Below are 16,412 nucleotides of genomic sequence, written 5' to 3'. Positions count from 1 at the left end.
CAGCTCGAAGAACAAGATGATTCAAAGACACGTAATGCTGCTTTGGACGGAGCTGCTCACGAGAGGGCGCACAGCCATGTGAAGTGTGTCTATATGTCACATTAAAATTTCAGCAACTCATTAAACTCGTTCATGTTAAACTGTTCAGCTGTATCAAATAAATGTCTTTCATGAACACACGAGCTTAGAGATCCAATATAAATGGTTGAAGCGATACCGGAAGTCGCTAGAGGTGAACACTCTCGCCTCGCTTCGTAGACGGTTTGTACAGCTGTTTCACGGTGCCAATATCCTGCGCAAGATGTTATCCACGATTTAGTTACATGCGAGGCAGTGATGCAAACAAGCCCGCTGGAAAAGAAGGGGATTCTGCTGTGGCTGCTTTCTCATAAAAACAGCCCCGTGTCTCTCCGCCCGGCATGCGGAGGCTGAACGACACCGTCCTCATCGGTCGTGTGTAGCGGATGTTTTATGGGAGGTGGGACTAGGGAGAGGTTGTGAGGCTGGGGAGTCGGGACATCGGCTGAGCCGGAGAGAGGAGCGTTAGCAAGCTAGCTGTCGTTTCCTTGACGGCTGTAGGGGATCAGTGCCTTCTTCTAGTGCTACAGCCGCCCGCAGCCTCGCTCATCATGGCCACGGATGGTAACAATACAACGCCCGGGATGGGAGATATCATCCAGCTCAACGTCGGCGGGACAAGGTAAGGGACTGCTCCTCAGACCGGGGGCATCATCTGGGGATTTGATCTCTGGCTTCGTGCGTGTGTGATGGTATCTGCCATGGATGTAGACACACTACTCAAGGTTGTGTACTTCATCCTACTCACTTTCTCCCTCACTCCCTCACTCACTCACACTCACTCACTCACTCACACACACTCACACACACTCACACACACACACACACACACACACACAGAGGCGCACTGGGGTTTCTTCATAATTGAACTCACTGTCCACCTCTATTATAATATTGGCTCGATGCAGTGATGACTTTCTTCAGCAGCTCCATGATTTGCTCGACTCTTCTCCCACTTTGTTCACAGGTGCTCTGGTTCCACAGTGTTTGCAGTAAATGTGCTGTTGTGTCTTTCTACTGTAGGTTCAGCACCTCCAGACAGACTCTGATGTGGATCCCAGACTCTTTCTTCTCAAGGTTGGTGAAATCACATCACTTCACGTCAGCACTTCATGGCTTCATGTTCAGCTAATGAGAAGTTACATGAATGCCACCCAGCACTGTGAAGTGCACGGCTATATAGCAACTTGACCAGATTAGATCTTTGCAGAATCAGTCGAAGCACCAGGAGCTAAAGTGTATTATCAGAGTGTATGTTATGAGGAGCATTTGACCGTGTTTGGCAAAAAACGGAACTGAATGTGTATAATGTGTTATAACAATTGTATATTTAAAACCAGGAGCTCTTCAACATCAAATGGAGTGAATTTAACTTCTCTAGACGCCCCCTGAGAATAGACTAATTAAACTGTGCTTCCACTGTTGCTACTGCATGTAGGAGTCGTACCAGAAACAGGTCAACAGCCCAGCATGCCATGGTGCAGTTGCAACACCGTAAAGCAAAATTTGTATTACATAATTAATGGTAAGTAGGGATGTTCCATTATCGTCCCCCTGTCGTGCTTCATACTTTCACTACTCTGGTGATGGAAAATGTCAGGGGATCACACTCACTGTCCGCCATAATCGGAGGGAGGTAGAATATCAAGTCAGCTGTGCTGCTCTTCTAAATGTTGAATCCTTTGTTTGTTAAGTCTTCTAGTCATCCAGCAGTCAGTGTGAGTACTGTGACAGTAACCTCTTGTTTTAAGATGTTTTGGAAACATTCATTATAATGTATGTACTAAGCATGTTTTGGCATACATGTGTGTTTTTGACATGTTTCTACTGAGGTGACACTCGATGTGTTTCCTGCCCTAGAGGGTGAAACAGCCGACTGGGGCAAATACCACACACATAGCAAACTCAAACACTGGACTGAGCCCACGGTTTGACAACAGCTGACCAAGTCGTGCCACATGCCTGTCAGTCTGTCTGCCAGTGCACCTGTCTGTCTGCTCGCCTGTCAGTCTCTCTGTCCCCGGCTGTCTGCAGCGTGCACTCATTATAGAACCTTTCTTCATACAGCCTGCAGTGCATGCTGATGCAGCACTGATCTGTAGCTCAGTCAACAGGTAATTGTGTTTCTCTCTGTGCAGACTGTGTGTTTACTTCAGGTGGTGGTAACACTGCTGGTAAGTGGAAATGGAGAAGTGCTGAGGTTAACAGGAGAACTCTCTGTGTGTGTGTGTGTGTGTGTGTGTGTGTGTTTTCCAGTTTGCTGAGTGGAAGGATATCCACTCTTCGGGATGAAACTGGAGCTGTGAGTATAGCCTTTGTTTCTTCTTATTCTAAAACTAGGACAGTATCTGAAGGCCACATTTGAAAATGTAAAAGCTTCCAGCAGACAGGACATGACGTTTGTTCTGTTGTGCTGCAGCTTAATGAAAAATGATGCATGGTCCTAAGAATATGTGTGTGAGCCTAAGAACTAATAAGTACAGAATAATGTGCAGCGAGCTGGCTATTATTGCAATAAGAACCTTAACTTCAATCATTCTGAAGAGGTTTGTTTTGCTATAATGACTTAACATTACATTATTCTGCTTATTACATGGCGCCGTGCTAAAGAAATCAACAATTTGATACAAAATACTAGCAACAGTCTGCTATATTGACCAATCAGCATTGAGTATTTATCAAAGCTGTGTAATAAGATGTGATATTAAACCATTTGAGTCCATATTAAACCAATTCTGTGGCCCACACCCCACAGTCAGTGTTTCATCAGAACATTTTATACACCTGCCTAATTTTAGAATAATGCACTGTTTTGTTCTGTTCTGTCTGAGACTAATGATTATTTATCAGTCTGGGGGGGGGTCTTTTTGTGTGAAAGCAAAAGCAGCAAATCCTCACATTTGAGGAGGTGGAACAAGCGGATATTTTACATTTTTTCTCTGTATTTTTGTCATTCAAATTATTACTGATCTATATCTATATTTGTGTTGTTGTGTTATTATTACATCCATTAACGAATCACCCCGTCATCTCCAGATTTTCCTGCCCTGACAGTAAATATTAACATGAGCTTTAATGTCACTTCACTAGCACTAGGCTAGAAGCTCAGTGCAGGATTTTGAATTGTGACTATTTACTTATGGATTACTTGTCTTTTAATAGTTGATTAAGTTTTTAATTTGCATCATAACATATGTTCCTCCACTTCTAGATATTTATTGACAGAGACCCTACAGCTTTTGCACCAATTTTGAATTTCCTCCGAACCAAAGAGTTGGACCTGCGGTAAGGAGTCATAACACCATTCAGAAATATCTCTGAATCTTTCTTTTAGGAAGTCATTATGTTGAGTTGTAAGCAAGGTCTTACAGAGTCCTTATTCTGCTTTTTTCTCTGTAGGGGTGTCAACATCAGTATCCTGCGACATGAAGCAGAGTTTTATGGGATCACTCCTTTAGGTGTGCTGCTGCACAGAGTTTACAGGGTCAAAACCATATTACTGTTAGTTCCATGTACTCTGATTTTGTTTTACTTCCTGTTTCAGTGTTTGTAACTTCCCTCCATTGTCTGTGTACTTCAATGGGAACGTTACCCTTGTGAAACCTGATCTGATCACTAATAATAATAATGTGCACAGCCATTCAGTTGATACAATGCAAAGTAATTACACACAATTACAGTGGATCACTCCAACTCAAAGACGGGATCTAATCAGTCATGTGTAACTCCTCTTTCACTTTGTCAAAATGAACAAAGAAAATACAAAATGAAGAAAAAGAAATGGCATTTAAAGTCAATAGAACAAAAGGACAATCTGTTATAATATCCATCAGTGGCAAAATGTTTTACAGTAAGTAGTCACTTGATCTTAAAAACTATATATCATATTACTCTGGTCATCATCGCCTCATTGCAGTTTTCGTGTGTGTGTTTGTGTCTGTACCTGTGTGTGTGTGTTTGTGTGCAGTACGGCGCCTGCTGCTGTGTGAGGAGCTGGAGCGCTCGTCGTGTGGCAGTGTTCTTTTCCATGGTTACCTGCCGCCCCCAGGTAAAGACGGGAAACTGACTGATACAGAAAATGAACTGAAAATAGAGTAAATCAATTAACTGTAAACAGAAACAGTTGGAGGAAGGAAACAAACCGCTTTCAAGTCACAGAATTCTGTGAAAACATACATACAAACATGCAGAAATGTCTATGAATAAATGTCAGTGCATCTTTCTTTGACAGCAATCCCTGCCCGGAAGTCCAGCCCTCCCTCAGCAGCCTCTGGCTCGTCCTCGGACGAGCGGCCAGGTCCAAGTGGAGCAGAGGGTTTCAGCCGTGTGGGCCCCCCTCCTCACCCTTCCCTCTCTGGCTCACCTGGAATGACCGACAACCAAAGACTGCGTGAGTGACCAGCCTGAAGACAAATAAATATTGATAATCTGATTATATATGTGCAGAAATCCATCTCAGTCTAAGTTTCATCGTAGCATAAAAAAGTGAGCAGCAAACGTAGCAGTGACTCTTGTTTTGACAGTGACTTCATCTGCCGGCCATTACTAGACACAGTGCCACATCTGTGTGTGTGTGTGGCAGTGAGAGAGTATAGTCTATGTTTGTGCATGTCCAAATCTATGTGTGTGTGTGTGTGTGTGTGTTTCTGTGTGCATTAATGCTGGAGCTAATGCGACCTGACACATCCTTTTAGTCAGCTGACTGAGGTAGCCTAGTTTCACATCAGCCTGCTCTCTGTTGAGGATGACATCAGAGAGTATAGTGAGCTGTGCTCTGTATGTGCTCCGAGAGTGATGGAGAGGAATTTTGGAGGGTTGTTTTATATCATTTGATGTAAACATCGCTGATCCATACCTGCTTTCTGCTTTTAGACTGTTAATATCTGCCCACATTTCCATTTTATTATTATAGAACGAATAATGAAAAGTGAAAACTAAATGGAAATTCAGGGTGGTTATCAGAGCATGAAAGTAGTGTGTCTGTTTGTAAATCTTAATGCGTGTGTATGTGTGTGTGTGTGCAGGTCCTGTGGTTGACCCCAGGAAGGTGCTGATTATAACAGGACACCACAACTGGATAGTAGCAGCTTATGCACACTTTGTCATCTGCTACAGGTAATAAAGCCTCAACGTGTTTGGTTAAAACATTTCTCATAAACTGTGTGGTTCATGAGGGGGAGACATTAAATTATTCATGATGGTCTCATTATGTGTTCTGTCTCACATTTCTCACTACCTGCTCCCATGTCAGCTGTCAGCTGGCTCTGGACATGTTCAGTCAAATCAGTGAACTGTTTGTTATGTTAAATGGTTGTCTGTGTGTGTGTGTGTGTGTGTCTGTGTCTGTGTGTGTTATCTTGCTAGGATAAAGGAATCTTCTGGATGGCAACAGGTATTCTCCTCCCCCTACCTTGATTGGACCATTGAACGCATCGCACTTAACGCCAAAGTGGTGGGTGGCCCACACGGAGACAAGGACAAGATGGTAGCCGCCGCCTCTGAAAGCAGCATCATCCTCTGGAGCATCCAAGATGGAGGCAGCGGCAATGAGATAGGTGAGCAGAGAGATAATGTATGCTTATGTCTATGGGTGCAAACAGAGGTCCTAGTGAACCTACTGAAATGTGGTCAGTCGGGTCTCGAGGTCATTCCTTCAAATTTGGCACAAATGTCTCTGTGGACTCAAGGTCAAAGATCAAGGTCAGCATGACCTCACGTCTGTCCCATTCTTGTGAACGGGACATCTCAGGAACGCCTGGAGGGAGTTCAGTGCGACCTCACAATGTCCTGGCCATTATTCATCACCATAACTCAGGAACAGAAGGGCAGATTATGACCATATTTCACATTTGGACGCATGCTGTGTTGGTGACGATGTGTGAATCATCCACGTTTTAGAATTTGTAGCTTCTTTGCAGCAACAACCACATTTGAAACGCTGTCTGCTGTCACGGAAGAATCACATACTGGGGGTTCGAGTCTGTCCTTGTTTTGTTCAATGAACTCACACACTAATAGACATACAGCAGAGGAAGAACAACAAAGCTTAACTCACTCAAGTTGAATCAGTTTTATTTATATATCCCTATATTTCAAATCAAAACGTTGCCTCAAGGGGCTTCACGGTCCTTAGACCCTGGACTCATATGAGGCAGAATTCATATATTATAAGAGTCTTGCATATGGGGACCATCTTGTTGATTTGTGACCCCTTTGACTTCCAGCAATCTCTGAGACTGAGCATTCAGGCTGTAGCCAATGTCCCCCAGCCCGTAGATTACAGTCAGACAGTAACCCCCTCCTCCCCCCACCACCCCAGGTGTATTCAGCCTCGGTGTACCTGTGGATGATCTCTTCTTCATCGGGAACCAGCTGGTGGCTACGAGCCATACAGGAAAGGTTGGAGTGTGGAATGCCGTCACACAGCACTGGCAGGTAGGACCGTGTGTGTGTGTGTGTGCGTGCGTGTTTGTACGGCTGACACGTTCTCTTTTGTGCTTTACTGTTTTACTAAGCGAGGGAGTGAACTTTACATTACGGTTATAGGGTGTCAACGAGTGTTTTCACTAGATGTTTGTGTAGTGTGTGTGTCCTTATTCGACCATTCATTGAATCTACAGTGTGTGTGCCTTCAGTAGGAAGACAGGAACATGGAACAGCACCGCACTGACTGTGACTTCACCCTCTTGTGTGTTTATGTCAGGTTCAAGATGTGGTTCCTATCACAAGTTGTGACACAGCGGGATCCTTCTTACTACTGGGCTGCAACAATGGATCTATCTACTATATAGGTACACACACGCACACACGCGCACACACACACACACACACACACACTCACTCTATCTGCTGTCTGTCCCTCCGTTTCGTGGATGCTTATGCAGTAAGCAAATGATCGCCCTTTCATATGTTTGAATGGATTCTTGTGATAACTTTATATGATCATTGCTTAAAAATATACTGGATACTGGATCTAGATTTTATACAATCAAACCTGTCAAACTTATGAACATTTTGTCTCCTTTTTCTCTCCAGACATGCAGAAGTTTCCCCTGAGGATGAAGGATAATGATCTTCTAGTGACGGAGCTTTATCACGACCCTTCGAATGATGCCATCACTGCTCTGTCCGTCTACCTCACGCCTAAAACCAGTCAGTAGACCAGTTCTTTGGTGACAAAATGTATCTAAACAGACATGTTTGGATGTAACATGAACTACAGTTACTGACCTGTTATTAACACGTCTGTGTGTACTTGTGTTGTGCCTCCCACTCCCTCTCTGCTGTCAGGTGTGAGTGGGAACTGGATAGAGATAGCCTATGGGACGAGCAGCGGAGCGGTGAGAGTGATCGTGCAGCACCCAGAGACAGTGGGATCAGGCCCTCAGCTCTTTCAGACATTCACTGTGCACAGGAGTCCCGTCACTAAGATTATGCTGTCTGAGAAACATCTGGTATCAGGTGAGGAAGGTGGAGGGTTGGATAGACAGTCTCCCTGCTGGTAGAGGGAGCTGGAGAGGGTGATAGAGAAAAATACAACAGTACAAGTGCAGACTGTTCATTTTTTGTGGTGTTCTCTGTTACGAGTGTTTACCTGTGACTGAGATCTTGAAATCTGTGGTTGTTTGTGTTGTTAGTGTGCGCGGACAACAACCATGTTCGTACGTGGACGGTGACCCGCTTCAGAGGGATGATCTCCACCCAGCCAGGCTCCACCCCTCTGGCGTCCTTCAAAATACTGTCGCTGGAGGAGACGGAGAGCCACGGGAGCTACTGCTCTGGGAATGATATAGGTGAGAGAGTTAAGAGGGGAAGGTCAGAAGAAACATTTATAAGGAGGAAAATATGCGTGATAGTGGCCTTGGAACAGAGGCACAGGTTTTGGATTGACATGAGTGGTGATGATGAAATTAATGCACGTGTTAGCGGCTGTGTGACAGTAAATACCGGCCACATGAATAAAACTGCTGCCAGTCTTTAACGGTTAATGGGAAATGTTTTGTCACAGCATGCTGTGGTGGACTTGATGAATCCAGATGTGCGATGGCAGACTGATGTGTGAGTAGAGACTCACTGTGATTTCTGCTCTCAGGTCCATTTGGAGAGAGAGACGATCAGCAGGTTTTCATACAGAAGGTGATCCCCATCACCAACAAACTGTTTGTGAGGCTCTCATCCACTGGAAAGAGGTTTATGTTTATGTCATCTCACTCTTTCATTCCCATTGTCAAAAGATTCCTGTAAGCTTTTAGTTCTTCTATTTGAGTACTTGAGTTTTTTGTTTGTTTGAATGCCACAACGTGTGTGTGTGTGTGTGTCAGGATCTGCGAAGTGCAGTCAGTGGACGGGACAACCATCTCTTCCTTCATGGTACGGGAGTGTGAGGGTTCGAGCCGGATGGGGTCGCGACCTCGGCGCTATCTGTTCACTGGTCATGGCAACGGCAGCATCCAAATGTGGGACCTGACCACTGCGATGGACACCGCTAACAAAGGAGAGGAGAGGAAGAGAGACGGTGAGGAAATAGAGAGAGACGAGAATAAATGTAACTTTTCTTTTGATGTAACACGGTGTGTGTGTGTGTGTGTGTGTTCGTTCTGACACTGCTCTTGTGTGTCACAGATGTAGGTGGGCCTACAGAGGAGGAGCTGCTGCAGCTGTTGGACCAGTGCGACCTGAGCACCTCACGCTGTGCTACACCAAATATTAGCCCCGCCCCGTCTGTTCTGCACCACACACGCCTCAGAGAGTCCTGCTCGAGGTCAGAAAGGAAGCTCACACACACAGGAAGAAACTGATCAACTATAGCCAACATACCTTCTGAGCACGCTTACCACTGATACATCCGTACAACCATTTACACACAAAATAGCTTAACCCGTCTCGCTCTTCATGTCAGTCTGCAGCTACAGGCCCAGGAGCCCATCCCTGAGAGTCAGGCTACGTATGGAGCTGTGCGGCCTTACAGAGAGAGCCCCCTGCTGGCCCGCGCCCGGCGCACTGAGTCCTTCCACAGCTACCGGTGAAATAACGTTTGCCTCTCTGTGTTGATACATCAAACCATGCTACAAAAACAATATTTCCTCACCCGCTGCTAGAGGTATCAAGTCATGCAGATTATTTAGGTTTCTAGATATCCCCCTTTCAGGTATTCAGAACAAGGAAAATATGCAGCTCTGGTGCCCTTTAGAACCAGGAGAGAGCACCCCAAGCACCTGGTTTTGAAATACAGCCTCCATGTGATAATCTGATAAAAAGTCTGAGATTTAGATTTTCTGTTCACTTCTCACAGACTCCTTCTATCTTTCCACAGAGACTTCCAGAACTTCAGCCTGAGTCGAGGTATGCTGGACAGCACAGGTCAGACGTCCTCCCAGCCCCCCAGCCAGCCCCCTGACGCCCGCCGTTCGCTCTGTGACTTTGGGCCTGAGGACAGTGAGAGGAGAGCCACGGCTATGGAGCTCTGGGCTTGCCGAACCACTTCAAGCTCTAGCACAAATATCGGAGCTTTGACGACTGCGGGTGTTTGCGGGGTGAAGGCAGAAGGCGGTCAAGAGTCTCCACGACAACCGCCGGACAGCCCCATTCCCGGTGGGGACGTCAGGCGAAAGGTGCCCCCACAACCTGAGGAGGGTGAGGGTGTGGGGTCAGGAGGAGACGGGGTGAAGGCAGAGGGGGGTGTGAGGAAGAGGCTAGAAGGAGGCTTTCTGGGGAGGAAGAGGGCTCCCCCGGTCCCCCACCTCTCCTCCCTCCCGTCTGGATCGGACGGTGGTGGCAGCGACTCATCCTCCAATGCTTCCCCCTCCCCAACCAAACTGGCTTCCTCCACCTCACCGCGGCACAGGAAGCTGGGCGCTGAGCTGTCCAATCAGGACAGCAGCCTGTGACAGTGGGCCTACTACCCTCCTCTTTTCATCCCAGTCAGAGGAGCCATCTTGTCGCGGTGCCCTGTGGGTGCATGATGGAGGCCTGGACATCACAGCAGAGGAGGAATGTGACACGAGCTGCAGGAAAACACTTTTTGAAGGTTTGGTTCATGATGTAACTGGATAAAAGGACCTGCTTCCTTCCTCCACACAAGATGCTATCACATTTCACTGAGTATGTGTCTCAGGATGAGTCTCCTTTACTTTGTTTGCTTCCTACGCTGAAAAAACTTAAACCTTTTTTTAATTGAAGTCAGTGGAACTCGAACATTTTTTCACTACAAAATCTGACACGAGGAAGAGGTCACAACATCCCAACACTAAGAGCATCTCAGCCAAGGGCAGGAATGAATTTGTTTTTGATCTTTTAACGATTTCAAGTTCTGTCACTGAAATCTGCTGGATCCAACTGGAGCTCCAACCATCTCAGTTTGCTTCAGGCTGTCTGAGCAGACCATGACGTCAGCGCTTTAAAGCACAAATCTGACAGCAATATGGCTTCTCATTTAGATCGGTGACCCGCTGAATTTGATTCCTCTGCCTGTGTTGATATTGTTCAGTCGACGCAGTGACACACATACAGTAACTACAGGAATATTAGGCCAGATATTGTTAAGAGCGTGTTGTTGGCACCAGTGTTGTTGTATTGGCCACTGATGTGTAGACGGAATCATTAACTCATCAAGGTTCACCACAATTTACCAAGTACATAAGGACTAGTAATAGAACGAGGGTCCAGAGAACACTAACCAAGTATTCTCTTGTGAGACCAGCTAATGGAAGCAAATGGATTTAACAGGGGCACAGCTTGTGCTTGTATCAGATATTCAAAGTGCTTTTATTGTCTGGTAGGAACTACTTTGTTCAGACCTTAATCATTCAGGCTTAAACAAAACATCTGCTTTGGAGCAGAGATCATCAAATAACAATAGTTTTCATTATCAAAAAGTAAAACATCACATTACCAATCACATAAATATTCAATTTCTAATAATATAAAACAGAAAAAGGAGATTATTGTGATTGACTAATGAATTGACTAATAAGATTTGTCAAAAGGATCACATCCCTGTCAAAGACAGAGCTTATGATGATGTGAAGTGTCTCTGGCGATACGTGCAATCTGTCGTTAGTGTAAGTTTTACTTACCTTGAACATGTTACTGCAGCCAGAAACTTGGCAGCTACTTGAATCCTAATGCTGCAGCCAGAGACACAGTGGTTATTGTTGTCGTTGAAGCAGTGACACTAAGCGTGAACAGTCTGCAAGCAGTGAAGTCATTTTGCAGCTCCCGCATGCAGTAAAACCTTCCTGGGTTTGTTGTTTGGCGGCTCAGTGACAACTATGCAACAGAGGGGTTTATGTGCAGTTCAGCCAAACTAACACTCAGTGGTTTCCACATGAAAGGTGACAGGCCAACAGTAGCATTAGCAGCCTCCCTGTTCCTCAACAAAGGTTGTTGTGTGCAGCACATGACATGCGGTGTTTAGTCCTTTTTCCCAGCAGACATTTGGACTTGTCATAGCAGGAAAAGCATTAGTGACACTGTGTGTCCCAGTGAGTGACAGTAAGACCGAGACCAGGACTGTGGAACACCTGCGCCTTTCCTGATACAAGCCAAACTGTCTGTGGGGGAAAGGTCCGATCCAAAGCAGCAGTTTGGAAATGTGAATTTGAAAACAAATTAGACACAGAGCTGGAACATTACAGTTTGAGGGAAGTTTTGTTTTTTTTCTCTGAGACTGATCAGTCAAAACGATCCCATTCACACTAACGACACTTATACAGGAAGAAAATCTGTTTTTAATGCTTTGTGGTGTGTACAGTATACGGAGACCTCATTTGGTACGTTAGACAAAGCAGTGGTGCCTGTGCAAGATCACACAAATCATTTATATTTTATTTTTTTACAGTATCACAATATAACTACTCTCAAGTCAGTGCTCAAAAGGACCTACACTACATCACTTTACTCCCTTTGGAAGATTTCCATGTGTCTTGTTTTGCTTGGGATGACTGTTGCAGTGCCTTATTTAACTCGTTTGACGGTTATCAGCCTGTTTGTGTTCTCGTTGAAAAGGATTCTGACCAAAGGCTTGTGAAGACTGAGCTCATTGTGGAGCCACAGAACGGACCAGACCGCTCTGACTTTGGCTAGAATTGTCTTGTGGTGGAGCTACACCATCAAAGGACCTTTTAAGAGTGGTCACTTTATACATTAAATTATGAACATCTATCGTGTAGTGTATAGATTGAAACTGGACAGCTCATCCTTGCTCCCAACACCTGGGGAGCTTTATCTGTAGCTTAAGGTGAGCCAAACATAGAGCGTTTTCTCTGTGGGAAACAAAAACGAAGCACCTTCGGTATGATACGACTGTGATGGCCCTGAAAGGACCTCAGGAAGCTACATGTTAGAAACCCTCCTTAGCACAGTGAGCTAAACTTTGAATCAGATCCCCGGTAAGATTTCCACTTCGTTTCGTTTGGGATAAGTCAAAGAAGCCAGGCGAGCTCTTGATCTACGGTACGTTTTTATCACCATTGTGGGGACAGCTGTGAAAAACAGAGACAGTAAAAAAAAAAAGGTAAAAGAACTAGAGAATATGTCCTAAACTTATGATTTGCCAATCCAGCGGCTATATAACCTCTTATGAAGTAGTTTTTATCACGTTGCTTATTGTTTTAACGTGAGACGATGAACTGTGGCCCCCTGCTTGTACAAAGATGTACATTTTAACACACTAATTAACTGTATGGAAAGTAGACACACATACTCATAAACAAAGTCCTAACATGGATGCATTGATGCGTGTGATGGTGTGTTGATACTACACTGTTGTTCATTACATACTGTTGATAATCATATAATGCCTGTATTGGTATTACCATGCTATCGGACCTAACTGCATTTGCACTTGCACTATTAAGACTAATATTAAAAGTAACTGCTAGTGTTTATTTTCTCTAAAAATGATGAAGTTTAAAGTGTATGTCAGCACATAACTGTTTGTCTGTCCATTCTTCTCTGGCTATGTTTACATTATATTACAGCCAGACGCTAGTGAGCTAAAAGGAGCTAAAAGGATACATATCTGTTTGTTCGGTCCGCCCGGTTTCATGTTGTTTTACGTTGTGTACGTTTGAAATGCTGCATCATGTCATATTATTTACAGATTTTACAGTAATGACCCATGATCAAATACAATGTCAACATTGAACCTTCAGAGCCACAGTGTTCACTAAAACCTCAAAACTGGACTTTTCTCCTCTGGTCAACTCCTGCAAGATTAAGAGGTGAACTGACAGTAATGAAATGAAGTTGTGTTATCTGTTGTTTTTTTTTCCCATTTTAATGGAAAATGGTTACTTTGAAGAAAAGAACAAACATTCAGCTATTTGCAAAAGACCTTTTAAATCTGTATTACTAAGCTGAAGAATATAGCATCAGTTTGCAGAAATGTTTCTTTAAAACCTACATTTGTTATGTATGTTTTAACACATTGTGTAGAACATGATATTGTTCTGGGACCATTAACTGTTTTACAGGCAGTAACTGTAAAATATTATAACTTCATGAATTATCAGAGATCTGACATGTTCTATGAAAACAGGATTCAGACAAACCGTTGATGCTGCCAGTCACTGCTGAGTTTTTAGCTCGTGGTTTGTGTTTTTACCCTGGCAAAGTGCATCATTTTTGTTTTGTTTGAGCGTCACCGAGGTGAGTGTGTGTGTGTGTCACTCCCCAGCTTTCATTTCACTAACCTTCCCGTTCAGACAGTCTCCTCTCTGAGACGCCGTCTGTCGTCATTGTGATTTATGAGTTTAATAAAACCCTGTGTGTGTGTGTGTTGCTCAGGGCCATACTGTCCCTTACAATCACTCCACAAGCTCTTTTCACAGCCCCCCCCCCTCCCTCCGTGGTTGACAATAGCTGTGAATGTGGCTGTGAATGTTTTAGAAGTGCCCTTGTCAGACTGATGTCCTTGAGCGAGGGCACGCTTGTTACTGCCAGTTTGTTAATTTCAAACTTGCCTTGATGTCCCCTGAAGGGACGCAGGAGCAAAGCTAAATTACTGCTGCATAGTTTTGATGGAGATACCGACCCTGTGTGTGTTTGTGCCGGTGTGTGTGTGTGTGTGTGTGTGTGACTGCGTGTGATGACGGTCTCTGTCCAGCTGATGGCACATCTGTGTTTTACCATCTCAGCAGAAAAGAACTAAAATGGCATTTTGTGTTCAGCTCGATCACCATGACCAGTCTGCGTCTCTGAGGGGAACAAATTCAACTTCATTCATGGTGTAAAATCTAGTTTTCAGTACAGCTCATTTGTTTCCCCAAGTGTTGATCCCTCCTGTACACACACACACACACACTGTGTCAACTGTACATGCAAACTACTTTGCTCTCATAACTGTATTTCTGCAAGTTTAAATGAATGTTTAAACTGAGACACAATATGAACCTCATCATGGAACAAATATTCATGTATCGCCAGTGAAGTTTTGGTCCTTTGTTGTTGTGGCGCTTTTATGTCCTCATGCATTGATAATGCATTCAACATGCAATTGGTACGTTTGTGTGTCTTAAATTCTGAGCAGCTGCTTTTGACATCTCTGTTCACGATGGAGTAAAACAATATTAAACTGTTAAAATCGTCTTTGGCTCTTTTTGAAAAACATTTTTGTACTGTAAAGAAGTGGGAAATAAATGTTGCATCTATCTAAAAACACTGCTAGCATATACAAGATCACACGACTCCTGTCATGAAACTTTACATTTAAGTTCCACAGATGTTCTGTAGGTACTGGACAGGAGAATAGAAGATAAGCAGCAGGAAATGGACACTAATGTCTGAAGCCACTTGATGTGTTAATATTTCAAACACGTTTCAAGTGAACAAAATGTGAGAACACGAGTAGAAAACATTTTCTTGACCATCGTTTTTATAATTTCCCAGAAAAACACAAACATTGATCAATGAATCATCTATAAATAAGACTTTTTTTTTTATACAACAACCATAAATAATACTGCCAGTGTAAAAAAGAAAAGGTTTTATAACATTACAGTAGGCTTCAATTTTATACACAAAAACCCTTCAACATGACACAGAAATTCAACATCTTATTCTGATAAATACTGTTTCTACGCTGCTCAGCTTCTAAACATTAAAACAGCCCAATCTGTGGAATCCAAATATAAACAATATTTTATTCCTGCTATAAAACCGAAGCAGGACGTTACAGAGATTTGATTTCATTCTTCAGCTGATTGTGATATTGGTTCAGTGAAAATCAGCTAAAGTAAGAAATCAAACCCACATATTCAGCTTCACTACAGCTAAACAAAGCTCGACTTCCTAATGTCCCGTTCCTTCTAAATGTAAATAGCAGTGAACATCGTGTCAGCAACTGATCCAGTCAGAAAACAATCTCAGATTGGGCTTTCAAATTCGATGTCAAATAAACACAACAATCAGACGGCACATCTGTGATTCCCAGCCACATTTAACACATTAAAAAACACAGTTGGCATTTTGGTAACAAAACTAAAACTACGGTTGTGTGTCTTCTTACGACTAAAGGACTATTGCTGCTGATAATACGTAAACTTACTAGGCACAATTACTGTCGAAGCAGAAGAGTTGAATGAAACATTTTATGTTTACTTATTTGTAGACTGGTGGCAAACCTGCTATATTTGATCTGTCTGTATTTTCCAGAATAACTAGACTACTAACAGTTGGCAAGCAGAGACAGTGAATCAATCAGTCTGTTTGCTGTGAGTCATTTAACAACTCTAATGGTTCTTCATCTAAGCAGGATTTATGATATAATGTAACTGTATAATTACCATCCAGAAATGGATCCATTCAAGCTACGGAGCCAATACAGTGTAGCTGTTTAACTCGCAGCCTGTCTGGGTGTTGGATCCTGCCTCTACTACAGTTAAGACTGCTCGTCCCTACAGGGAGTTACACATGCAGAGGGGCAAAATGACATAACAGCTGTTCAACCCAAAGCATTTTCAAAATTGGATTGGTCACCAATGGATTAACTATATGAAAGTATTTTTCAAGACTTCCTATTTCACAAATCAAGCACTGTAAATAGTCTAAATAACTTTCCATGTGTACCAGTAGACCGAATATCAGGTATGAATGTTTTTCTGTCTTGGTTTGAAACTACACTGTTGTCCATAAAGTTGGAATAAAATGTTTTTTACCTCTTCTCATGAAATGATTGTGACAATATGATTTATTCTTGATAAATAAAGTGTATATCTTCTCAACTTTATTGATCAAACTCTTCCAAACATATCACAGTGAAACTTAAACCACAATTAACCTTTGCAAACTGTGTATTCAGGCTTTAACAAAATTGGGGGTATTGAACAATTATT

At 43.4% G+C, this 16,412-nt stretch overlaps 1 protein-coding gene across 1 annotated transcript; it reads left to right on the top strand.

The window, feature by feature from the left end:
* Positions 1-629: 629 nt before the first annotated feature.
* kctd3 (potassium channel tetramerization domain containing 3) lies at positions 630-10,026 on the top strand. Its single transcript, XM_070829774.1, has 19 exons — positions 630-700; positions 1,102-1,155; positions 2,335-2,380; positions 3,290-3,363; positions 3,478-3,536; positions 4,046-4,126; positions 4,310-4,468; positions 5,103-5,193; positions 5,443-5,633; positions 6,398-6,513; positions 6,782-6,869; positions 7,114-7,230; positions 7,369-7,539; positions 7,716-7,871; positions 8,171-8,267; positions 8,400-8,593; positions 8,701-8,839; positions 8,978-9,100; positions 9,392-10,026. The coding sequence occupies exons 1-19, from the start codon at positions 630-632 to the stop codon at positions 9,963-9,965; spliced, it is 2,601 nt and encodes an 866-aa protein (XP_070685875.1). The 3' UTR covers positions 9,966-10,026.
* Positions 10,027-16,412: the final 6,386 nt, after the last annotated feature.

The sequence above is a fragment of the Pempheris klunzingeri genome, chromosome 1, assembly GCF_042242105.1.
Source record: "Pempheris klunzingeri isolate RE-2024b chromosome 1, fPemKlu1.hap1, whole genome shotgun sequence".
Lineage (NCBI taxonomy): Eukaryota > Metazoa > Chordata > Actinopteri > Acropomatiformes > Pempheridae > Pempheris > Pempheris klunzingeri.
The sequence above is the reverse complement of the archived record's forward strand: the minus strand, read 5'-3'. Positions and strand labels throughout refer to the sequence as shown.